At 38.2% G+C, this 25,867-nt stretch overlaps 1 protein-coding gene and 1 non-coding gene across 18 annotated transcripts in view; both read left to right on the top strand.

The window, feature by feature from the left end:
• PLEKHA5 (pleckstrin homology domain containing A5) overlaps positions 1 to 22,820 on the top strand; it is a 238,691-nt gene extending 215,871 nt beyond the window's left edge. For 10 of the 17 annotated variants that reach the window (XM_073877900.1, XM_073877902.1, XM_073877904.1 and 7 more), the window contains 7 exons: positions 9,559 to 9,677; positions 13,657 to 13,866; positions 14,764 to 14,904; positions 15,301 to 15,425; positions 17,351 to 17,496; positions 19,852 to 19,957; positions 21,952 to 22,820. In XM_073877900.1, the coding sequence (XP_073734001.1) occupies positions 9,559 to 9,677; positions 13,657 to 13,866; positions 14,764 to 14,904; positions 15,301 to 15,425; positions 17,351 to 17,496; positions 19,852 to 19,946 (836 nt within the window). In that variant the 3' untranslated portion in view covers positions 19,947 to 19,957; positions 21,952 to 22,820. Of the gene's footprint in view, positions 1 to 9,558; positions 9,678 to 13,656; positions 13,867 to 14,763; positions 14,905 to 15,300; positions 15,426 to 17,347; positions 17,497 to 19,851; positions 19,958 to 21,951 lie in introns of all 17 variants that reach the window. The other 7 variants (XM_073877899.1, XM_073877919.1, XM_073877901.1 and 4 more) reach the window with 1 other exon arrangement.
• Positions 22,821 to 25,431: 2,611 nt separating this feature from the next.
• Positions 25,432 to 25,623, top strand: LOC112830250 (U2 spliceosomal RNA). Its single transcript, XR_003209869.1, has one exon. It is a non-coding gene; the product is annotated as a U2 spliceosomal RNA (small nuclear RNA).
• Positions 25,624 to 25,867: the final 244 nt, after the last annotated feature.

Below are 25,867 nucleotides of genomic sequence, written 5' to 3'. Positions count from 1 at the left end.
ATAATATGTTCTTATAATTGTATTTCTTTGGTGTTGGTTGTGCTCTCTCTTTTTTTTTTTAAGATTTTATCTATTTATTTGACAGAGAAGAGGAGGGTGGAGAGAGAGAACGAGCAGGGGGAGCAGCAGGCAGAGGGAGAAGCAGTCTCCCCACCGAGCAGGGAGCCAGATGTGGGGCTGGATCCCAGGACCCTAAGATCACGACCCGAGCCAAAGGGAGGCGCCCAACCAACCGACCCACCCAGGCGCCCCTGATCTCTCCTCTTAAATAAAAATTTAGGTCCTTTCTCTTTTCTTTTTAACAAGTCTGGCCAGGAATTTTTCAGTCTTATTAATTTTTTCAAAGAACCAGCTTCTAGTTTTGTTAATCTGTTCTACTTTTCTTTTGGTTTCTATTTCATTGATTTCTGCTCCAATCTTTATTCTTTTCTGCTGGATTTAGGCTTTATTTGCTGTTCTTTCTCCAGTTCCTTTAGGTTGTGTATTTGAGACCTTTCTTGTTTCTTGAGAAAGGCTTGTATTGCTATATGCTTCCCTCTTAGGACCACCTTTGCTGCATCCCAAAGATTTTGAACAGTTGTGTATTCATTTTAATTTGTTTCCATGAATTTTTTTAATTCTTCTTTAATTTCCTGACTGACCCATTCATTCTTTAGTAGGATGCTTTTTAGCCTCCATGTATTTGAGTTCTTTCCAAATTTCCTCTTGTGATTGACTTCCAGTTTCGAAGCATTGTGATCTGAAAATATGCAGGGAGTAATTCCAGTTTTTTGGTACCAGTTGAGACCTGATTTGTGACCTAGTATGTGATCTATTCTGGATAATGTTCCATGTGCACTCAAGAAGAATATGTACTCTGTTGATTTAGGATGGAATGCTCAGAATGTATCTGTGAAGTCCATTTGGTCCATTGTGTCATTCAAAGCCCTTGTTTCCTTGTTGATCTTCTGCTTAGATGATCTGTCCATTGCAGTGAGGGGGGTGTTAAAATCTCCTACTATCACTGTATTATTATAGATGTGTTTCTTAGATTTTGTTATTAATTGGCTTATATATTTGGCTGGTCCCATGTTAGGGGCATAAATATTTATAATTGTTAGATCTTCTCATTGGATAGACCCTTTAATTATGATATAGTGTCCTTCCTCATTACAGTCTTTGGTTTAAAATCTAATTTGTCTATATAAGGATTGCCCCCCAGCTTTCTTTTGATACCCTTTAGCCTGATAAATGGTTTTCCACTCCCTCACTTTCAATCTGGAGGTGTCTTTGGGTCTAAAATGAGTCTCTTGCAGACAGCATATCAATGTGTCTTGCTTTTTTTGTCTAATCTGATACCCTGTGTCTTTTGATTGGAGCATTTAACCCATTTACATTCAAAGTAACTAGTGAAAGATATGAATCTAGTGCTATTGTTTTACCTGTAAAGTCACTGTTTCTGTATATTGTCTCTGTTCCTTTCTGGTCTGTGTTACTTTTGGCCTCTCTTTTTGCTTAAAGGATCCCCTTTAGTATTTCTTGCAGGTATGGTTTAGTGATCACAAATTCTTTTAGTTTCTGTTTGTCCTGGAAACTTTTTATCTCTCCTTCTATTTTGAATGACATCCTAGCTCGATAAAGTATTCTTGGCTGCATATTTTTATCATTTAGCACCCTGAATATATCATGCCAGTCCTTTCTGGCCTGCTAGGTCTTTGTGGATAGGTCTGCTGCCAGTCTAATGTTTCTACCCTTATAGGTTACAGACCTCTTGTCCCTAGCTGCTTTCAGGATTTTCTCTTTGTTTCTGAGATTTGCAAGTTCCACTGTTATATTCCACGATGTTGACCTATTTTTATTCATTTTGAGGGGCTGTCCTCTGTGTCTCCTAGACTTGAATGCCTGCTTCCTTCCCTAGATTAGAGAAGTTTTCCGCTATAATTTGCTCCAGTGTACCTTCTGACTCTCTCTCTCTCTCTCTCCCTCTCTTCTTCTGGGATCCCAATTATTCTAATATTGTTTTGCTTTATGGTATCACTTATCTCTCAGATTTTCGCCTCATGATCCAGTAGTTGTTCCTCTCTCTTTTTCTCAGCTTCTTTATTCTCCATCATTTGGTCTTCTATATCACTAATTCTCTCTTCTGCCTCATTTATTCTAGCAGTTAAGAGCCTCCATTTTTAATTGCATCTCAGTGGTAGCCTTTTTTATTTTGGTCTGATTAGATTTTAGTTCTTTTATTTCTCCAGAAAGGGATTCTCTAGTATCTTCTATGCTTTTTTCAAGCCCAGCTAGTAAATTTATAATCGTTATTCTGAACTCTAGTTCCGACTTCTTACTTCTATCCATACTGATTAGGTCCCTGGCAGTCAGTATTGCCTCTTATCTTTTTTGAGGTGAGTTTTTCCATCTTGTCATTCTTGCAGAAAGTGGTGGCTTTTCTATTTGGAGAGTTGCAGCTATTCTTAGACCTCTGGTTAAGTTCACAGGTGTTTAGAACGATTTGATAACTATCTAGCTGAATTCCTGGGACCAGACGAAACTAAGGTCTTCTACTCCTCCACCATCTTGGACTATCTCTCCTAGATTGTGGTGGGTTTTTTTGTTTTGTTTTGTTTTGTTTTTTAAGATTTTATTTATTTGACAGAGAGAGGCACAGTGAGAGAGGGAACACAAGCAGGGGGAGTGGGAGAGGGAGAAGCAGGCTTCCCACAGAGCAGGGAGCCCAATGTGGGGCTTGATCACAGGACCCTGGGATCATGACCTGAGCTGAAGGCAGACACTTAACAACTGAGCCACCCAGGCGCCTAGATTGTGGTTTTCAAAAAATCTCTAGGAGCACCTGGCTGACTCAGTCAGTGGAACATGCAGCTCTTGATCTCAGGATTGTGAGCTTGAGCCCTATGTTGGGTGAAGAGATTTTAAAAAAAAATTATAAGTAAATGTTTTTTGAAGTCTCTAAAGAGATTCTTGGGACAATTATGGAAATTTAAGTATGTTCTAGAGATTATCAACAGTAAGTGATATTGTGGTTATATAGGAAAATGTATACATGTCTCACAAAAACCTGTATGTGTGTGTGTTAATATACAGTTGACTTGAACAACATAGATTTGAACTATGAGGGTGCATTTGAATGCAGATTTTTTTCAATAAATAGTGTACAGTACTGTAAATGTATTTTCCATGTGGTTGTTTTAATAGGGTTTTCTTTTGTCTAGCTTACTTTATTGTAAGAATACAGTATATAACACATACAACATACAGAATAATGTGTTAGTAGTTGCTGGTCAACAGTAGACTATTATAATAGTTAAGTTTTTGAGGAATCAAAAGTTATATGCAGTGGCATCTGGCTGGCTCAGTCTATAGAGCATGTGGACTCTTGATCTTGGGGTCGTGAGTTTATAACAGGAGGAATCCAGTAATTTAAGTGGAGCACTAAAATGCCTTGTGATGTACAAAGCTCAGAACCTGAACAAATTAGGAATCTGATAGGACATCCCCTCAGGTAAAGCTGGAAACTTCTGAGGGCTTGTACTCTCAGTGAAAACTGATTAATTAGATTTCATCAAAATTTAAAACTCCTCCCCATTAGAATGGAAGAAAATAGTATATATATCATATGACAAAGGCCTTGTATTCAGAATATATAAACACTCTTGCAAATCAATAATAAAGACAACCCAATAAAAGTAGGCAAAAGACTTGGAAACAAATAAAGTATACAAACATACGAAAAAGTTTACAACTGATCAATCATAAATGCAGTTTTGATGCAAATTAAAATCAGTTCACACCTTCTGGAATAGCTAAAATTAAGAGTTACTACCAAGGGCGCCTGGGTGGCTCAGATGGTTAAGCCTCTGCCTTCGGCTCAGGTCATGATCCCAGGGTCCTGGGATCGAGTCCCGCATCGGGCTCCTTGCTCAGCAGGGAGTCTGCTTCTCCCTCTCCCTCTGCCTCTCCCCCTGCTTGTTTTCTCTCTGTCTCTCTCACAAATGAATAAATTAAATCTTTAAAAAAAAAAAGACTTACTACCAAGTGTTTGTTAGGACATGAAACAGTTGGAATTCACACACACTTCTGATGGTGGTATAAGATAGAACAACAGTTCGGTAGTTTCTTACAAAATTTAAATTAAATATGCAATTATCATATCCAACAGTTCTGCTCCTATATATTTACCTACAGAAAATGGAAACATCATTCCTCAAAAAAACATATAAGGATTTTTACAGCAGTTTTAATTCATTATAAACAAAATTGGGGTCAACCCATATGTCTGTATACAAGAGTATGGATAAACAAATTGTGATATCTTCATATAATGGAATACTCCTCAGCAATTAAAAAACACTGCTGATAGATGTACATGTGTGACTCTCAGCAACATGTATAAATATGAAAAGAAATTACGTTAAGTGAAAGAAGTCAGACATAAAGAGACAGGTATATGATTCCCTTTATATGAAGTTTGAGAATAGACAAAACTAATCTCTTGGTGATAGACAACAACAAAACGGTTGCCTTTGGCAGAAGGGTGGGATTGACTGGAAGGGAATTTTGTGGGGTGACGAAGATGGTCTATCTTGATTGAAATGATTATACAGATGTTGTATGCATATGCAGCTAGGGATAAGAGTGCATTTATCAAACCTCACCGGTTGTGCATTTAAGATCTCTGCATCTTAGTTATACATTTAGCCTCAATAAAACTAGGAAAGAACAGTAAAGACAGAAACTGGAGAGTTTGAGGCACCTGCGTGGCTCAGTTGGTTAAGTGTCTGCCTTCGGCTCAGGTCATGATCTCAGGGTCCTGGGATCGAGCCCCACATCATGCTCCTTGCTCGGCAGGAAGCCTGCTTCTCCCTCTGCCTGCCACTACCCTCTGCTTGTGCTCTCTCTGTGTGTCTCTCTCTCTGACAAATAAATAAAATCTTAAAAAAAAAGTACAGTGTTTGTAGTCACAGGAAAATGCAAATTAAAACCACGGTGAGATTCCACTTATGGCATACCACATTGCCCCAGTTAAGAGTGGCATTACCCTTTTAAATTATCTAAATGTTTTTAGTAGTAGTTGAAGTAGTTAGTTAGTAGTTTTGTAGTTTGTAGTAGTTAGTGGTTTTGCTGGGATTTTCCAGATATACAGTTATGTTATAATTGTAATTTTCCTTTCCTCATTTTATGTATCTTCCTTCTCTGGAGCCGGTAGTTGCACGATAGTGTTAATAGAGAAGGTAGTGGATATCCTAATTCTGTTGTTGACTTAAGTGGAAATGCTTTTAAATTTTTCCCGTTGATCATGGTACTGGCTTTGGTGTGGGCTATCTACATTGATCATATTATGGAAGTATCCATTCATTTTCATTTCACTAAAGCTTTCCTTTTTTTTTTCTTTTTAAGATTTTATTCACTTGAGAGAGAGAGTGAGAATGAGTGGTGGGGAGAGGGAGAAGCAGACTCCCTGCTGAGCAGGGACCAAACGCAGGGTTTGATCCTGGGACCCTGAGATCACAAATTGAGCCGAAGGCAGACATTCAACTGACTGAGCCACCTAGGTGCCCCAAGTTTTCCTTTTTCATGAAAGGATACTGAATTTCATTAAATGCCTTGCTAGCGATCATATTTTTCTCTTTATATATTAATGTGTTGAGTTACATTTACTAGATTTTCTAAATTAAACCATCCATTTGCAGGGCGCCTGGGTGGCTCAGTCAGTTAAGGGTCTGACTCTTCAGCCCAGGTCTTGATCTCAGGGTTGTGAGTTCAAGCCCCACGTTGGGCTCCACAGTGGGCATGGAGCCTGCTGAAAGAAAGAAAGAGAGAGAGAGGGAGAGAGAAATAAAGAATTTTTAAAAACCATCCATTTGCATTCCTAACATAAACCTCATTTATGGTATATTTTTCCTTTAAGGTGCTACTAGATTCTATTTGATAATGATTTATTTCATACTTTTGCATTAATAGTTATAAATATTTGTAAGTATTAATATTTATGAATAAATGTGGTGGAGTTTTCTTAGCCCACAAAAAAAAAAATGTGTTGTTGCCACCATTTTTTTTTGTTTTGTTTTAAGATTTTATTTATTTGAGAGAGAGAGCACGAGCAGAGGAAGGGACAGAGGAAGAGGGAGGAGCAGTCTCCCCACTGAGTGCTGAGCCTGAAGCTGAGCTTGATCCCAGGACCCAAGAGATCATGACTTGAGCCGAAGGCAGACACTTAACTCACTGAGCCACCCAGGTGCCCTGATGGTTGCCAACATTTAAAGATTGGGATTTTGGGGTGCCCGGGTGGCTCAGTAGGTTAAGCATCTGCCTTCAGCTTGGGTTGTGATATCATGGTCCTGGGATCGAGCCCCACGTCAGGCTCCCTGTTCAGCAGAGAGTCTGTTTCTACCCCTTCTCCCTGCTCCTTCTTTCTCTCACTCTCTCAAATAAATAAAATCTTAAAAAAATAAAAATAAGGGAACATTCCCTGTGGTTAAAAAAAAAATAGGGACTTTGTAGCTTTTCTTAAAAACTCAATAGATCTAGGGGCACCTGGCTGGCTCAGTGGGTAGAACATACAACTCTCTCAATCTCAGGATTGTAAATTCGAGCCCCACCTTAGGTGTGGAGATTACTTAAAAATAAAAGATTTAAAAAAAAAAAAAAAACCTCAATAAACCTAGCCAGAATGCGCCTGTTTCAACAACACTGGTTTCCTGGACCTGAGTAGCATCTACCCACTTTGGGTAGGGTATGGGGGGAAAGTTGCTGTATATCACATATATAACATTTTTAATTCCTATGGGCAAAGTGTTTAGAGCATATATAAAATTAAGGACTACAGGGCGCCTTGGTGGCTCAGATGGTTAGGCGTCTGCCTTTAGCTCAGGTCATGATCCCAGGGTCCTGGTATCAAGTCCCGCATCGGGCTCCCTGAGCCTGCTTCTCCCTCTGCCTCTCTCTCTCTCTCTCTCTCTCTCTCTCTCTCTTGCTCTGTCTCTCATGAATGGATAAATAAAATCTTTAAAAAATAAAATAAATAAAATAAAATAAAATAAGGACTACACCTTATATCTTATTCCATTCTTTTTTCTGGCTCCTATGTAGTCATAATGCCCCATGATCTGTATTGGGTAAATGTGACCAGTCAAGTTTACAAAATTTAGCAATTTAATAAGTGACTTTAACTCATCAGTAGGAATTTAATTGAATTGAAAAAAGTAAAGAAGTTGATAATTATTTGTTCCATCAATGCATGTCTTTACTGACAAAAAAATACCTTGTCTGACATATGTTCTCTATTCGGTTTGAGTTCTTCCTCAAAATTTCCCTCTTAAAACTTAGGTGTTTGGTTTTTTATTTTTTATTTTTAGTAATCTCTATACCCACCTGGGGCTCTAAGTCACAACCCTGAGATCAAGAGTTGCATGCTTTCCCAACTGAGCCAGCTTTGCACCCCTAGGTGTTTGGGTTGTTTGTTTTTTAACTTATAATCATAAGCTCTCATCTGAATATAAATGTCTGAAGTACGCAGATCAATTATGGTATAATTTGTGCCACGTGACTTAAAGTGGGGCTTTTAAAAATGGATCACTAACTGGGATAATAGAGGCTTTCTCTTTGAATTGCAAAATTACCTATATTGTGTATCAGTTCAGCTCTTCATATTCTTAAATATACAACCTTATAATATTCATAGAGTTCATAAACAATATTAAAACCTAAGCTACAGGGGTGCCTGGGTGGCTCAGTCATTAAGCATCTGCCTCCGGCTCAGGTCATGATCCCAGGGTCCTGGGATCGAGCCCCACATCGGGATTCCTGCTCGGTGGGAAGCCTGCTTCTCCCTCCGCCACTCCCCCTGCTTGTGTTCCCTCTCTCGCTGTGTCTATCTCTGTCAAATAAATAAATAAAATCTTAAAAAAAAAAGAAAGAAAGAAATCTAAGCTACAGATTGGTGTATAAATTAAAGGAGTTCTGGATGATTGACCTATCATTTGTCTTTGGGGGAGAAATTAGACTTCCTTTTTCCTTTTTCTACTTAGTTATTGTAACTGTAAGTGAGCCCAAAGAGAGTGGTATTTTTTTTTTCCTAAGGAAACCATTGAGATATTAACAATTTGTTCTTTTACTAATGTCCTCAGTGGATAATAGTGCATATATTTTGCTTAAACAAGATGACTACAGTATAAATGCATACATTTTATATGTTAACTTATTTTTAGCTTTTATTTTTGTTGCGTTAATGATTTTGTGTTGTATGTTTTGTTTTCTATGGTGTGTGTTCATTTCAGAAAGTTTTAAAATTACAAAAGAGAAAGTGGCAGTGATTACCTATAGGTAACTATTGATAATGTTGTTAGTGGCCTCTTTATTGAGACAGTGTGACTCAAAAGAGACCAAATGGAAATTAAGGACATTTAGGTAAATCACTTAACCTTTCTGGGCCATGCCTTTCCTGATCTTTAATATGTGAGAGGATTAAGGTCCTTTCAATCTCTGAAAATGTTGTGAATAGAAAGAAGGCTAAAGGGGAAGACCCAGCCATGCTGCTGCTGAGCTATATGGACTTGAGGAAGTAAATCAGTGCAGACACTGCACTTCGTTTACCTTTCCTTTAGAAGGTTGTTGTGAGGATATATTATCCATTGTGTATTTCTAATTTTATAATTAAAATGTTTGATATCATCTATTAATCTGTAGAACCATAGGTGGGGTACATTAATGAAAGGCTACTACATTTTCCCTGGCTCTTTTCAAACAATAAATTTGCCCTAGAGAACCCCTGGCTGGCTCAGTCAGTAGAGCATGCAGACTCTTAATCTCAGGGTTGTAAGTTCAAGCCCTACTGGGTATAGAGATTACTTGAAAATAAAATCTTTAAAAAAATAAACAGGGGCGCCTGGGTGGCTCAGTCATTAAGCGTCTGCCTTCGGCTCAGGTCATGATCTCAGGGTCCTGGGATCGAGCCCCGCATCAGGCTCTGTGCTCAACGGGAAGCCTACTTCTCCTTCTCCCACTCCCCCTGCTTGTGTTCCCTCTCTCGCTGTGTCTCTCTGTCAAATAAATAAATAAAATCTTTAAAAAATGAAATAAAATAAAATAAACATGAGGCTGGCAATTAGAGACATTTTGAAAAAAAAATAAATAAAAATAAATTTGCCCCTTTTTTGAGAGAGAGAGAGCACGTGCATGCTAACGGAAGGGGGGGTGCAGAGGAAGAGGGAGAGAGAATCTTAGGAAGTACAAAGCTCACGATTCTGAGAAAATGACCTGAGTGGAAATCAGGAGTTGGACGCTTAACTGACTGAGCCACCCGGGCGCTCCAATAAATTTGCCTTTTGATTTTAAAAGCCTCAGAGAGGTGGCTGTGTGGCTTAGTCAGTTAAGCGGCAGACTCTTGATCTCAGCTCAGCCCTTGATCTCAAGGTTAGGAGCTGAAACCCTGCTCTGGGCTCTACACTGGGCACGGAACCTACTTAAAAATTAAATAAATAAATAAAAACCTCAGGAATTGAGTATGTCAAAAGAAAGCATTATGTTGTGTGAAGGATGTTTTGTAGAACTCACTGCTGTTTTGATTTTTAGGTTCCCACTTTCCTGTTGGAGTAGTCCCTCCCAGAACAAAATCACCAACACCTGAATCTTCGACAATAGCCTCCTATGTAACCTTAAGGAAAACTAAGAAGATGATGGATTCAAGAACGGTATTTAACTAGAAGTTAATTTCTAGAAGGATTTTTAATCCTATATATTGTCTTCTCATACATAATTTCCTTTTTAGTGTTTCACCAAAATTTTTTTTACATACTCTAAGAAAAACTTAGTAATCTTAATTTTTTTTTAATTACATTCAGGAAATTAGCACCTAGGGGACAGACCTACTCAGTACCTAATCTAGGTTTGTTTTGATCAGCCTTGAGTTGACGTCCACAGTTTGTGGAATATAGCTGCCTTATATTACATCTCTTGACATCTCTAAGAATTTCTTTGGTGAGACTGATGGACATGTCCTTCAGGCAACAAGGTAATGGATTTCCAGACTACCCTGAGTTTAGCGGGCCTTTTAGCTGTGGTAGATTTGGAATTTGCCAGTCCTCTGGTGACCCTGAGAAATGTGAATTGAGATTGGGAAATAAATTCTATATTTCACATACTTATCTGAGATCCATTTAATTCAACCTGCTGTAAACCAGTCTAATCTTGGTCATTTTGGGAGGATTATCAGGGTACTTAACTCCTTTTCACCAGGTAGTCTTAGAAATTTGGGCTGCAGGGCGCCTGGGTGGCTCAGTTGGTTAAGCGACTGCCTTCGGCTCAGGTCATGATCCTGGAGTCCCGGGATCAAGTCCCGCATCGGGTTCCCTGCTCAGTGGGGAGTCTGCTTCTCCCTCTGACCCTCTTCCCTCTCGTGCTCTCTATCTCTCATTCCCTCTCTCTCAAATAAATAAATAAATAAAATCTTTAAGGAAACGAAATATTTAAAAAAAAAAAAGAAATTTAGGGTGTAAAAAAGTTTTTTTTTTTTTTTTTTTGAGAGAGAGAGCACAAGTGGGGCTGGCAGGGGAGGGGGGAGGTAGGAGGGGCAGGGGGAAAGGGAGAAGGAGACTCCCTGCTGAGCAGGAGCCCAATACAGGGCTCTATCCCAGGACCCTTGAGATCATGACCTGAGCTGAAGGCAGACGCTTAACTGACTGAGCCACCCAGGTGCCCAAGAATTTTTTTTTTTTAAGATTTTATTTATCTTAGCATTAGCAGGGGTGGGGCAGAAGGAGAGAGAATCTCAAGCACACTCCAAGCTGAGTGCAGAGTCCAGCACGGGGCTCGATCTCACAACTCTGAGATCATGACCTGAGCCGAAATCAAGAGCCAGATGCTCAACCAACTGAGCCACCCAGGTGCCCCCAGAACTTTTACTTTTCATCTTTATAAATTCTCTACTAATTTGGTATGAAGTAATTTGATAATTTTAAACTGTAAGAATGAAAAGTACTACAAATGATAAGATTTATGGTTATTCTTGAAAGATATTAAACTACAGCTACAAAATATATGCCCAAAACATCTGACAAATTTATATACAAGAAATATATTTTTAATTAGTACAAAATTATAAAGACCTAGAAAAATAATTATTGTAGAATAAAAATTAATGAATTTCTATATATCAATATATTACCATTAGCAGTCATGGTTTTATAATAGTATCATTTGTTCATAGGCATTTTTTTTACTGATTGAAAGGCTATTTTCTTTGGAAATTATAATGCTAAAATAAACAGAAAAAGGTTGGCTCAGTTGGAAGAGCATGCAACTCTTTATCTCAGGGTTTTGAGTTCAAGCCCCATGTTGGGTGTAGAAATTACTTAAAAATAAAATCTTAAGAAAATAAAATAAAATTTAAAATAAAAATGCATGTTAAGGGATGCCTGGCTGGTTTGGTCAGTAGAACATGCAACTCTTGATCTCGTAGCCATGAATTCAAGCCCCACATTGGGTGTAGAGCTTACATTAAAAAAAAAAGTTAAAATGTGGGCGCCGGGTGGCTCAGTCGGTTAAGCAACTGCCTTCGGCTCAGGTCATGATCCTGGAGTCCCGGGATCAAGTCCCATGTCGGGCTCCCTGCTCGGCAGGGAGTCTGCTTCTCCCTCTGACCCTCTTCCCTCTCGTGCTCTCTATCTCTCATTCTCTCTCTCTCAAATAAATAAATAAAATCTTAAAAAAAAAAAAGTGTGTTGAGATGAAGAAGAAAGATATTAGTGGATTTTGTATTCTGTAACTATCTTTTTTTAGTACATAACTATCTTAAGTAGTAGAAAATTGTACATAACCAAATACAGGTAGGAAAAGTATGGAAGACTACAGTTATATAATATTGGTACAGGAAAGACCTTTATAAGCAAAATCAGTGCTAGATTAAAATACTTGGACTATAACAGACAAGTTCCATAATATATGAGGAATGAATATATGTCAGTTATTTTTAAGAGTTTCTTTATGGAAAATATATATGATAATTGTTCAACCCCATAATAATTTATAAATACTAACTAAAACTGCAGGGAGATACTCTTTTCCAGTTATCACTGGAGAAAAAAATCTAAAAATTGACAATATTTGACATTTAAAAACAGTATATATTTACAATATGACAACTTGGAAAACAAAGTTGCAGTGTGACATTTTTGCATAAGAGTAGAAAAGCGAGAAAGGCTACATGTTTGTAGTTACTAAAAATAAAAGGATAAAATAATAAACTTAATAAAATCTAAAATAACAAAAGGAAAGGGATGCTATAGTAGCCAATTCCCAATCTGTATCTAGAATTTGCTTTTTTTTTTAATAGTTTTTTTGGTTTTTTGGTGTTTTGTTTTCCAAAGCAAATGTGTTTTATTTTACATATGAAAGAGAATCACCATCACTTCTGCACATTAAGGCTTTTCATTTTCCTCTCCCTTTTAGTTTTTATTTGAGCTCTTTAAGATATTTTTTCTATACAATTGAAAATGGCTCTAGTTGGGGCGCTTGGGTGGCTCAGTCGGTTAAGCATCTGCCTTCGACCCAGGTCATGATCCCAAGGTCCTGGGATTGAGCCCCAAGTGGGGCTCCTTGCTCAGTGGGGAACCTGCTTCTCCCTCTGCCCCTCCCCCTGCTTGTGCTCTCATGTGTGTGCTCGCTCTCTAAAATAAATAAAATCTTTTAAAAAAAAAAGAAAATCATTATTAAGAAAGAAAGAAAAAAAAGAAAATGGCTCTAGAGCTATTGCTCCCCGCCTCCAGGCATTTTTTAGATTGCGGGAGTGAGAAAAGATCTTAGAGGGTTTGCCTGATATACTGCTTCATCACAGAAATGCTTACCTCCACCCTGGGTTTTTTCACCAGTGTCTCACAGTCACTCCCCACCAACTCAGACCAGAGACATAAAGAAACCTATGGATTCTGTGCCATGGATTCTAGCATATGTTTAATCTTTAAATGTTCTATTATATAAAATAAGCTAAAATTTGCTTATGACTAATATTGAAGTTCTTCTTTTGCATTTTATACCAATATTGTTTTACATCTTTAGTAAGAAAGTAAGAAGTAAGAATTGGTTATTTAATGTGACAAATGTTTTTAAACCCTTCAGTAAACCATAAAAATGGGTCATATATATATATATATGTAAAGTTTTCAAATAAAACCATCTGATTTATGGAAAATAATATTTTTATAGTTCTGTTATTGATCACGAACTAAGGATTTTTCTCTGCAGGTCTTTTCACAGTAAATGTGTCACTTAAAACATCACATTTTCATTAAAATAAATCTCTGGGGTGCCTGGCTGTCTCAGTTGGTAGAGCATGCAACTCTTGATCTCGGGGTTATAAGTTCGAGCCCCATATTGGGTGTAGAGAGTACTTAAAGATAAAATCTTGGGGAAAATTTTTTTAAAAATAAAATAAATCTCTTATATTTAGAAGCTGTGCCCTTTCCTAGTTTGAGTTTTATACAGTTTCCTGTTACAGTGACCATGCATCACCAATTACTAGTGAAGGATAAAACAGTTTGCCTTTCCAGTGTTAACAAGCCTCTACTTTTGACTTAGAGAACAAAATGAATGCATTTTAGAACATTTTTTATTCCAACATACTTTTCAGAAGTTATTCTGCATCCTTGTATTCATATGTCTATGTTTAACTTAAAGGAAAGGCCCAGAAGTGCAGTGGAACAGCTCTGTTTGGCTGAAAGTACCCGACCTAGGATGACTGTGGAAGAGCAAATGGAAAGAATAAGGAGACATCAACAAGCATGCTTGAGGGAAAAGAAAAAAGGATTAAATGTTATTGGTGCTTTAGACCAGTCACCCTTACAGAGTCCTTCAGGTTTCAGGGATAATCCCTTTAGGATTACCCAGGTATATCTATTGCATTTAATCATTCTTCTGTGTAAATCTAACGTCACTTGAATCAGGATCATGGAGTTACATGATTGATGGGTTTTCAAAAATGTCTACAATATGGATAGTTATTTTATATTATTTAATTCCCATAATAATAAGCTAAGACAGCTTAATCAAATGGAAATAGCCCGGAACTCAAAAAGTCAGAGCTGTATTACTTGTTGGGTGTCCTTGTACCAGTTGTGGACTCACTGTTCTCTGCTGTAAATCAGATGATGATATAGCCCATCTCATCGACTTCACAGAGATACTAAGAAGATAAAAGTGCTTTCAGCAACTGTGAAATGCCAAGATAGTCCCCAATTCCCCCTCCAATATAATGTGTATTACTCTGTGTCCTAATTTAACATGACCTAAATTGTAATAGGAGAGAGCTTCTAAATAAAAGTTCTCAGCCTACTATTCATCACATCCCAACCCCACCCTTGTAAAGTGACACCATTCCATTTCTTACGATTTGTTTGTTACCCCAATTCATAAATACAGAGATAGCAGACTAGGGAACCTGTTTGAGTGGCTTCTGTCTGGTTGTCCCTGTTAGTACACATGTATTAGCTGAAATGTTACTCTTCCTTCCTAGAAATCCCCTTGCCATCTAATCAAGAGCTGGCGGGCACTGCTACTAAAGATCCAGCAGATTAACGGTTGAATAATTACATATTCTACAAAGTACAGGATGGATGATTAAAAGAGATGGGGAAAAAATGTGTGGAATACTGATATATATGTATATTTTTTTTTCCTCTGTTGGTTTTCATAAGGAAACCTCCTTGTGAGTGAAAACTAACAGGTGCTATCCAAAACCGTACATGGCTTCATGGTATGACTCTCTGCTATATATCTTTTGGACAGACTCGAAGAAGGGATGATAACATTAAGGAATTGGATACCGTCAGTAGAGAAAATGATGTCAAGCCAAACCATGAAACTCCCGCGGCAGAAATTCTTCGACTAAAAGAAGCAGAACCTCCAAATACGGATTTCGACAAAGAGGTAGAGAGATTATTTTAGAACAAATATTCCACAGGGGTAGATTTCTGAACATTAGATCAAGTGGTAATGTTGAAAATAATTACGTTTCATTTCATTGCAGAGACCATAAGTCTAAGTGAAATGATAGGTTTTGTTTAACTTGAGTGATGTATTCACTACATCAAAAAATGGGTTAATTGAACATTTAAAACATAATCAAGGCTAGAATAAATTACTGTTAACCCCAATTAAAGAATCTTATATCTCAGAGCTGCTAGCTATTAGCAATGTGCATCATCCCTCTGGGCAAATATTTTTCATATACTTGAATCTAAAGATGTATTTCAGTAACTATTTGACAGGATATCATTTTTTAACAAACTTCTCTTTTGAATCATTTTTCTTCTTATTCTATAGTTTAAAAAAACTGAGGACATTTTTTCCAAAACACTTTTCAAACCTGAACCAAATGGAGTAAGTTCGGAGGAAGTGATGGATAAAGAGGGAAACAAAGAGAAAATGCCCGAGGATGTTTCATACAGGTAATAATTAGGGAAAGTGACAAAGGAATCACTCCCAAAATTATGTAACACTTAAGAATGGGGAACTTCGGAGTCAAAAAGTCTTGGATTCCTGTGCCAGCTTAGCTACTTAAGAGCTGTAGGATCTTGAGCAACTTGCATAACCTCCCTAAACTGCAGGTTCCTTCCTTGTAAAAATGGGATAATAATAGCGTCTATATCACGAATGTGTTGCGACGATTAAGAAAACACAGGTATAGCACTTAACTCTATGCTTAGCACCTAGGAGTTCAGTAAGGACCTTTAAAAAGCATAGAAAGATACATAAGCTGTGTATCAAAGCCAGCACCTCAGCATTGCCTGCATAATGGATCGTATAGACACACATCAGAAAACCAAGGTATCTGATGTATTCCAGAAGCTAGTGTGATACGCTATTTACTTTTTAGCTGTATTTCTTAACTGGCCTTCTTATGTGTATGTCCTCAATCCCACCCTTCATTAGAAAAATTACCAGAGCTGGAAAAAAGAAATGTTGTGATTTAATGTTATTTGGAATGCCTCTATTTCTTCTATGAATAGCAAGATCGAGTTTGAAAAACTTTTGGCAATAGCTGATAAGGAAAAAAACCTGCTGTTTTGTCAATAGGCATAGATTAAAACACATCTAGTATGTTAAAACCTGTGAGTTTCATGACCCAACAACAACAAAAAATAGTTTGTTGGCCACTTTGGACAATGCTAAGGAATTGACTTCTTATTCCAAAACCTGGTACATAAAGGCAAAGAATCAAGTGTTTATCCTGCCTTTCCCAAATAAACTGCAGCCAGAAAGTTTTCGAGGAAATAGTTTTCTTTTTAGAAGAATTTCATTCAATAAGGAGTGAAAGACTGAGAATACCCCTGTTTTGCTAACCCTAATGAAATAAAGGATTTGAACAATATTCCTCAATGGCTGGAAAAGCTGAAAATCTGACAGGGAAATTTAGTGGATCAAGAAACCTTGAACTCACTGATCATTTTTTTTTTTTTAAAGATTTTATTTATTTGAGAGAAAGAGCACATGAGAGGGGAGAAGATCAGAGGGAGAAGCAGACTCCCTGCCGAGCAGGGAGCCCGATGCGGGACTCGATCCTGGGACTCCAGGATCATGACCTGAGCCGAAGGCAGTGGCTTAACCAACTGAGCCACCCAGGCGCCCTCACTGATCATTTTTAACATCACGAAAAGAAACAGCCTGTTCATGCAACAGTGCATGAACCCCACTTAATGAAATATATTACCTTTCCCCCTAAAATCTAAATCTGATCAAGCCTCAAAGTCCTTATCAGTTTATGAAAAATAAGAGAAATATAATCATCAAAATACAGAATGTGGTAAACTATGTAGGACGGATAAACCAGGTTCTTTCACCTAAGTGGCAAAGAATAAAAAGGATGTGTGGGATGGGTTATTTTAGATTAAAGTTAACTTTAAGAGACTTGTCAGGCAAATACAATACATAGACTTCAGATCTTTTTGAAACCAATAACTGTAAAATGCTATAATGAGGCAATCAGGAAATTTGAGCACTGACTGGATATTTGATGACACTAAGGTATTATAAATACAAACTGAAGTGTTTATAGATCAAATGATATGTCTGGAATCTGCTTTAAAATAATTTGGAGAGTAGGAGACTGGGAGTTTAGGTGAAACAAGATTGGTAAAATGTGGATTACCTGAGTGCACAGGTTTCGTATATTATTTGCTCTCATTTTTTTATGTTTAAAAATTTCTATAAAGGGGGGAGAAAAGAGATTACAAGTAAAATGTTAGCAGTTACTAGCTATAGATGGTGGCATCTTTTGTGTATGGTCAAACATTTTCATAATGACAAATTGGAAGAAAAAAATTTACTGTATTTTGTAATAACAAGTTTTAAAATATCAATCTATTTTCAGTAGCCCTCAAGATGAGGTACAGATCACAAATCATAAAGCAGAAAGCCACCCTGAAGAGAATATAAAGGACAATCTTCATGAGCAGGAAGAAACGATTGTTTCCTATGAACAAACTCCTGAGGCTTCTAGAGGAAATCAAACAATGGCAGGTAGATATTACACATTTCATACTTTTCTCCCTGGGGTTTCCTCTGAACCTCTGAATTCATATTTTGCCTTCCCACATGCACCCTCAGGAAGGATGCCACTTCTGGAAAGGATGGAAAGGGGACCTCGGTCTAGATCCACAGAGTGTCCTGGCTTGGGGATCACTTCTTTCTCTCTCTCTCTCACTCTCTCTTCATCTTAACCTTAACACGTATACCATAAATTTTGTCTAAAAAGATCTTCCAGAACTTGGAAAACATACCTGTTTCTCTGAGGCTGGATTCTCAGAATAGTCACAAAACTACCACTTTGGGAACTGTACAAGATTTAATACCTAAACTAGTAGAACAGGTTTGTTTAGCCACTGCTATAATCCACATCTGGGTTTTTCTTTTTTTCTTTTTTTTTTTTAAAGATTTTATTTATTTATTTGAGAGAGAGAGAGAATGAGAGACAGAGAGCACGAGAGGGAAGAGGGTCAGAGGGAGAAGCAAGACTCCCCGCCGAGCAGGGAGCCCGATGCGGGACTCGATCCGGGGACTCCAGGATCATGACCTGAGCCGAAGGCAGTCGCTTAACCAACTGGGTCACCCAGGTGCCCTAGGTTTTTCTTTGATAGAAGATCGTGATCCTCTCTCAAAGACCATCATCCATCCATGTCGGAAGATAGGGGCTCCTGGGTGGCTCGGTTGGTTAAGCAACTGACTAACTCTTGATTTCAGGTCAACTCATGATCTCAGGGTTATGAGATCGAGCCTCGTGTGCTCTGTGCTGGGCGTGGAGTCTGCTTAAGATTCTCCCTCTCCCTCTGCCCGTCCCCTCACCCTCCCTCCCTCTCTAAAAAAAATTTTTTAACTAAAAAATAAAATAATAAAAATGTCTATGCTACTTTCAGGTTTCTTTTTTTTTTTCCTTCACAGATTTGATTTTCTCTTTTTTTCTTTATGATATTTGGGAAGGGATGGGGATGGGGGATCATACAACTAGTGCACATTATCAGCATTGCTTCTCATAGTCCATAAGCAAAAAACCATTCTTAATAATCCTCCCTCCTGGGGCGCCTGGGTGGCTCAGTGGGTTAAGTGTCTGCCTTCAGCTCAGGTCATGATCCCAGGGTCCTGGGATGGAGTCCCACTTGGGATCACTCAGCGGGGAGTCTGCTTCTCCCTCTCTGCTCCTCCCCCTGCTTGTGCACTCTCTTTCTCTCTCTCTCTCTCTCTCTCACTGTCTCTCAAATAAATAAAATCTTTAAAAAAAATAGTAATCCTCCCTACTTTCACCCTTCTCCCCATCATTTTGCAAAAGGGCAAATACAGTGAAATTCAATTATTTGGGACTGTTCTTAGGAAGAACATGGGAGTCTGGCAGTATTCTCTACAACTTATATACATATAACATGCAAATTTATGTGATAAGTCATGTTTCCTTGTAACAGATATTAAGCACTGTCTTTTCTTTTGCCTCTCTCATTTATAAGGCATTATGCACAGGAATTCTCACTTTTTTTTTTAATTGTCAAAGACCACTTTCTGTTTTTGTTTTGGCACGACTGCATAAAGCGTGTGAGTGTATTAAAATCACAACATTTAGACTGTCGATGGTATTTAGCTGCATGGAACTAGAAAGGTTTTTTTTTTTTAATTGTTTTTTTATTTATTGATTCATGAGAGTCAGAGAGAGAGAGAGAGAGAGGCAGAGGCAGAGGGAGAAGCGGGCTCCCTGCTCAGCAGGGAGTCTGCTTCTCCCTCTGACCCTCTTCCCTCTCGTGCTCTCTCTCATTCTCTCTCTCTCAAATAAATATCTATCTCTCATTCTCTCTCTCTCAAATAAATAAATAAATAATCTTAAAAAAAAAAAAAAAAGTGAGACCCAGAAGCTCCCAGCTGGCTCAGCCAGTAGAGCAGGGGACTCTTGATCTCAGGGTTGTGAGTTCAAGCCCCATGTTAGGCAGAGCGTACTTTTAAAAAAATTGTTTTAATTAATTAATTAAAAAAAAAAGTGAGACCCAACAAGAGTGATTCATAGGTAGACACCTAAAAATTAACCTCAAAGCCAAAAAAAAGGCGGGAGGATGACGACAAGAATTTTCTTTTCCAATTTTGTGGAGGTACAGTTGACATAAAACATTGTGTACAATGTCTAAGCTTAAGGTATAGGAGGAAGAAGAATTTTTAAATAGTCTTCAAGAGACATTTCATGCTAAATAATAATCAATTGTCAATTTCAAAGAACCCAGATACAGCTATTAATTCCTTCCTGAAGCATGTTCTTATTTTATGGGATCACAGCATCCAGATTTCCTTCTCCAGATGTGTCCTAAAGATGTTTACCTTTTGTGTTCTCTTGGTGTGTTTTAGTGCAAAGTCTGTCCCCATCTCCTGAGTCCTCAGCATCGCCTGTTCCAGCTACTCAGCCGCAGCTCACAGAGGGATCCCATTTCATGTGTGTGTAGTCCCGGAAAAAGTACGTCCGTTACCCTTTGCATTTGTGCTTGAACTTGAGTTTTTAACTGGAGTTTTATTCACTCATTGGTTTGGTGAACAAAAACTTGAGATTGATCCTGGACTGTGCATTAGGGATCGCTGGCAGGGCAAGGAGGCTGTGTTTTTGGGCCATGGCCAATCACTCAGATCTCCAACATCAGCCCTTCCAGTGATTTGCTACGTGACAAAATTTCTCTGTCTCTTATTTCATCGTGCATAAAAACAGCAAAACGAAGAGCTGATGGCCTGTGCCAAGACAAGCCTCACGGTGTTTTGTAGCTGTGCTCCCACTTAGCATTACTTTCCATAGTCGGATCTGAGAATTCTGTGGAAGCAATTACATGTTGATCAAGTAATGTTTTTTACAGTTCATGTGACATGTCTACCGCGTGGGGAGTCTGTTAATTATCTTAAAGTACAAAGGAGTGTCTGTGGTACGGCCAACTACATGGAGTCGTTAAGATCTATCAGAAATTATTTTGAAATAATTATTTTTTTTTTAAGTAAGGGAGATCACTACTAAAAAAGCTGTGGGTGGGGCCGGGGAAAGGAGGAATCCTTACTTGAACATTGTTCCTTGGGCCACAGTGTAAGAGCTGAGAATAATTTCCTAAGGTCTTTTAATAATTTTATAGAAAAATGCTAAATTTTATTTGCAGTTTTGGATTTGTAGATATATACTTTTTTTTTTACTTTTCAGGAAAACTGAGATACGGAGTTAGTTATGCCTTTTTCTGCATTTTTTTTTCTCATACCATCTACCAGATCTAGGAATATTGTATGCTTTAGGGTTATCACCAGTTTCTGTTAAACAATTATAAGCAGCAAAAATACATAGAGATACTACAAACATTGTTGCTAACATATTCTTTGACTTTTAGATTCTCAAAATAAATTTGTACAAATACTAAATTGACTTACCCAGTAGTGCTTATTTTCTAGAATCTTCTTCCATTCATACCTTTTTGTAGCAACTATAACCTGTGTCCTTTTGTTCATCCGGAAGGATTTATGTCTGTCTTGTCATATTTGTAACTTCTATTTAAGATTATGTCTACATAGAGCCTAGAAGAGGCCTTTGTTTGTCAGTTGGTATTTATGCAGGATTGACATCCTTTCTGGAGTTACAAACCACCTGTTTGTTAGAGTCTTACCTCTGTCACTCAGGCATTTAAACTTTTAAACTTACTGTGTTTTAAAGTGACAGTTGCCACTAGTGACAGAAAAATACCAGAATAGGAACAGTCAGCATGCTTATTTGATTCATCTTGTGCAAGGACTTGGTAGATGGCCTCTGTCCATCTTAGTGGAGAAGTGTACATTAAAATCCAGTCTCATTATCTTTTGGTTCAATAAACAGGTTACCGTTCTTCGTACACAGCCAGTGATAATAAAGAATGTTGTCTGACAATAAAGAGTATGTACAGTTGCAACTCAAGTACATTTCCAGGTTCCTTAAGTTGTTATTATTGGATTTTGTTTCGTTTTACTTTCATTCTAAGAGCCAGTGGCATGACATACTGGAATGGGGTCCAGTTATTGCCACGGCACTCAAAGCGGTATTACTTTCTGTCTTCTCACTGTGTGTATGTAATCCCGCTGACTTAGTCGTTTGGGCAGGTTTATATAAACCTTTGGAAAGGTTTATAAATGACGCTGTTGCATAGGCAGCTTAATATATATCTTAGCAAAGTTATGCAAATCTTTGCTCATTTTGTTGATCTTTTGGATTCAGCCACAAATTTGGTTACTTTTTTTTTTATTCTGAATTGTTATTTAATTGCATTCTTGGCTTTGTGAATTAAACCTATGAAATGACAAGAAAATGTCCTTCCATTGTATTATGTCTTAGGATTTCCGTGGCCATGCTCGTCAGTTCCGTTGTTAGAGAACACCGCCCTCAGTTACTCTAGGAAATTGTCACTCATTAACTTTGCAGATGTCAAGTAATTTTCCCCGGTCTCTATTTTTCAGCTATACCAACTCCTGTTGAAACCATTCAAAACTAAAGACATGGACCTTCAGCAATGTGAGAAGATATTGTACAGTATATTTTAAATCTATGAAATTCATAGTTCTGATGCTTTTGGCCACAGAGCATCATTTTATCACTTCTGGAAAATGTTTATTCCAAACAGCTTTAATGGATCATATGTACACTCCATAATCTCAAGGTTGTTGTTCTGACACCAGCTTGCTGCTATGATTTCAGAGCACATAAGTAAAGGTGCTTTTTTAATGTGCGGTCTACAGCCAGATCTTACTTAGTTGCTGATTTACAGATTTTGATGTTTCTAAAGTTTAGGTGGATTTATATTTCTTTCTGCTTTTTCAGTACAGAAATTTAGTTATTATTTCCAATGAAGCTTGTTTTCCTTTTTTTTTTTTTCTTCCCGTTTTGGCTACTGCAATGCTTTGTTTCACACTTGATTTGTAAAAATTTTATATATATATTTAAAATGTGTCATTTTATTATTGCTAAGTGAAGTACGTCCTGTTTTCTGCTATAATTATTTCTCAGTCAGATTGCAATGTCAGCAGTTACTGCCACACTCTTGTCAGCTTAAACACAAATGTTACCGCTTACTTTTTCTTAAAAATACAATTTAAAATGTAGGTATTTTGAAGGACTGGGCTTATACTTCAATTGGGATAGATGTGTACAGCAATAAGCAGTTTTCAAATCCAGTACTTAGTTTGTGTACAAATGTAATTATGTTCATTGTGTATATATTATACAATGAGCACATGTAAGTATTAAAGGCTCCTTACTATTGTTTAAATGCAAATGTTCATATCTCATTTCTTTTTTATCATGTTAAATAAATGTTGATGTTCTTAAATCACTTGTGTTAGAATTTTTGCTCTTCCCATGTAAAGTGGAAAGTCTGTGGGGCACCTGGCTGGCTCAGTGAGTAGAGCATGTGACACTCGATCTCAGGGTTGTGAGTTCAAGCCCCACGCTGGGTGTAGAGATTACTTGAGAAAAATAAATCTTTGAAAAAATAAGTTAATTAAAATAAATAGAAAGTCTGAGACTCAAGGGACTTCTTGATGAAACAATAGTCTGTTAATCTTACCACTGTAGACAACATCATAAAAAGACCTTTTCTGCCATCCAGGCCGGCTCTCCCATGTGAGAGCTCAAGGAACTTGAGGCCCAGGGAGATAAATTGAGTGGGCCACAGTCACATTATATTTAATGACAGAATTTGGACCAGAACATAGTTTTTTTCACATTTCCTTGGAGGCCATCAGCTGAATATCATCGGGCCGGTTTCATTTCTCAAAGTCTTCTACACTTATTTCTATTTGTTTGTGTTGCGGAAGCTAGCTTCAAACATCTGCTTTCTCCGCTCAGTGGATTGGGCTTGAAGAGGACTGTGTGGAGCAGAGGGTTATTTCTCTGACATGGGGAACTAGAAACCATTTCATCATCAGAAGTAGGACCCTCAGAGATCATTTTCTCTTACAATACATTCTTGGCAGATGTTCACGCTCTTCAGAATCAATTACATTTCTTTCCTCTATAACCTTTTGTTCATGCTATATATTGTTCCCAGAGTACAAGGAAATTTGATGCTTTTGGATTCCTATATGATATGGCTGAAACTAAATTGGCACTGGTCAGTCTTTTTTTTTTTTCCCATGCTGTAGTAAAGAGGATTTAAATTTAATTCAAAATGCAGATGCATAAAAATTCATCTGCTCCAAACAGAAACACAGAAAAGGAAATGCAAATAGATACAGCCTATATTGTAGGAGGTGAATGAGAAGAGAGGTTAAGATGGAAGGAGAGTGTTCAGCTCACCGTACCCACATAAACAAGTTTATGCATACCGCCTTCATCTGAAGACATCATGCCAGAGTCTTCCAAAGGAAATAGGCTACAGGTTATTATTTCCCTCTAGTCACCACATGGTTATTGTTACAGATCTTCCAGTCAATGTGTTAGGGGGAGAGTGACTTGTTCTTTGGTTTTTCCTTGGGTTTTTTTGGTGAGGCTTTTTAAGTCTGTTGTGTATGTGTGGTGTGTGTTACTTTGGCTTAAACACATTTTTTTGAACCATTTCAAAAAGGAAAATTGTCCCAACCTGGAATAGCTAGAAGCCTAGGGATTTTGGAAAAAACAGTATAGAGTAGTTGTAACTCGGGTCAACATTTCAGAAAGCCAGATGAAAATCCCGTACTTGCAAACAATAGGTCAGCACAGGTACTTGTTACAGAATATAGCAAAAGGGACTATTCTCCTAAACTGTGAACTAGATCAATATTCTCTATCTCACCTAAAGCTCACCTTACTCAACTCCTGCTGTCTTATTGGACAGGTGTGCAGAGAGCCCAGGAAGTATGGAGACTTAGAGTAAGGAGGGTGGCAGACAAGCAGGAAAGGCCATTATTCCAAATGCAGGGTTGTTATGGGCGTCACCTTTCCAGCATGGAAGCAAGCTCCAAAGTTTAATGTGTGTCCCTGTTGGGTTGGTTACTCAGACATCACGCCCAAGTCCCCCACATGCCCCTGCCCCCAATTTATAGAAAGTTCACAGTCTGGGGCGCCTGGGTGGCTCAGTCAGTTAAGCGTCTGCCTTCAGCTCAGGTCATGATCCCAGGGTCCTGGGATCGAGCCCTGCATTGGACTTCCTGCTCGGCAGGAAGCCTGCTTCTCCCTCTCCCACTCCCCCTGCTTGTGTTCCCTCTCTCGTTGTGTCTCTCTCTGTCAAATAAATGAAAAAAAATCTTAAAAAAAAAAAAAGTCATACTCCCATGGTGGTCAGAAATTAAACATAATCATAAACAAGCAATCTGCAAACTTCTTTGTATATCCACAAAAGTATTTTTAAAAATTGTTTCCCTTTGCACATTTTAAATTTGACAACTTTAGTTTTTCAGAAGTTGAGATAGTCGAAAAGATGCAATTTTTAGCATACTATCAATTTAACTTTGAAACTTTTTTTTCTTAAGATTTTATTTATTTATTTGAGAGAGAGGGCAAGACAGAGAGAAGGATCAGGGAGAGAGGCAGAGAGCGAGGGAGAAGGAGGCTTCCCGCCGAGCAGGGAGCCCGACATGGGGCTGGATCCCAGGAGCCCAGGATCATGACCTGAGCTGAAGGCAGACGCTTAACCAACTGAGCCACCCAGGCACCCCTATCAGTTTAACTTTGTAAAATAAAACTGTTAAATCAGTTTTTTTTAGTGTATCCAATAGAATCTAAATACTGTTTTGATTGTTTCATCATCCATTTTTTTTTAAGATTGTATTTATTTGACAGAGGGGAGAAGCAGGCTCCCCACTGAGCAGGGAGCCCGACGTGGGGCTTGATCCCAGGACCCTGGGATCATGACCTGAGCCAGAGGCAGTCAGTAGAGCATGTGACTTGATCTTGGGGTCGTGAGTTCAAACCCCGCCTGGATGTAGAGCTTACTTTAAAAAAAATAATAATAATAATAATTCATCACTTCTTGGCCTTCTGGCTAAGATCAAGTATAGTTTCTGTTCTTATCAGTTTAATATCCGACATCCTCTACCGAAGGACAGTGTATAAAGTGGATTTTTGGAGCAGGGAGATGGACTAGGAGCTTGCTCTGGCCACTCCTTGCATCGACCTCCTGATACTGCAGTGCCTCCAGAAACAGTGCACACACACCCCCAGGGGCTAAAACAAAGAAAGAAAGATTCAAAAAAAATAAAAGATGCAAACAAGCTTTTTTTTTCTGTTTAATCTTTATGCCCAATGTGCAGCTTGAACTGACAACCCCAAGATCAAGAGTCCCACGCTGTACCCACTGAACCAACCTGGCACCCTATAAGCCTTTTTTTTCTTTAAGGTTTTATTTATTAGAGCACAAGCAGGGGGAGGGACAGAGGGAAAAACAGACTCCCCTCTGAG

This window comes from Callorhinus ursinus, unplaced genomic scaffold (assembly GCF_003265705.2).
Source record: "Callorhinus ursinus isolate GAN/ISIS: 27379988/994484 unplaced genomic scaffold, GSC_fseal_2.0 scaffold27, whole genome shotgun sequence".
In the NCBI taxonomy this organism is placed as follows: domain Eukaryota; kingdom Metazoa; phylum Chordata; class Mammalia; order Carnivora; family Otariidae; genus Callorhinus; species Callorhinus ursinus.
The sequence above is the reverse complement of the archived record's forward strand: the minus strand, read 5'-3'. Positions and strand labels throughout refer to the sequence as shown.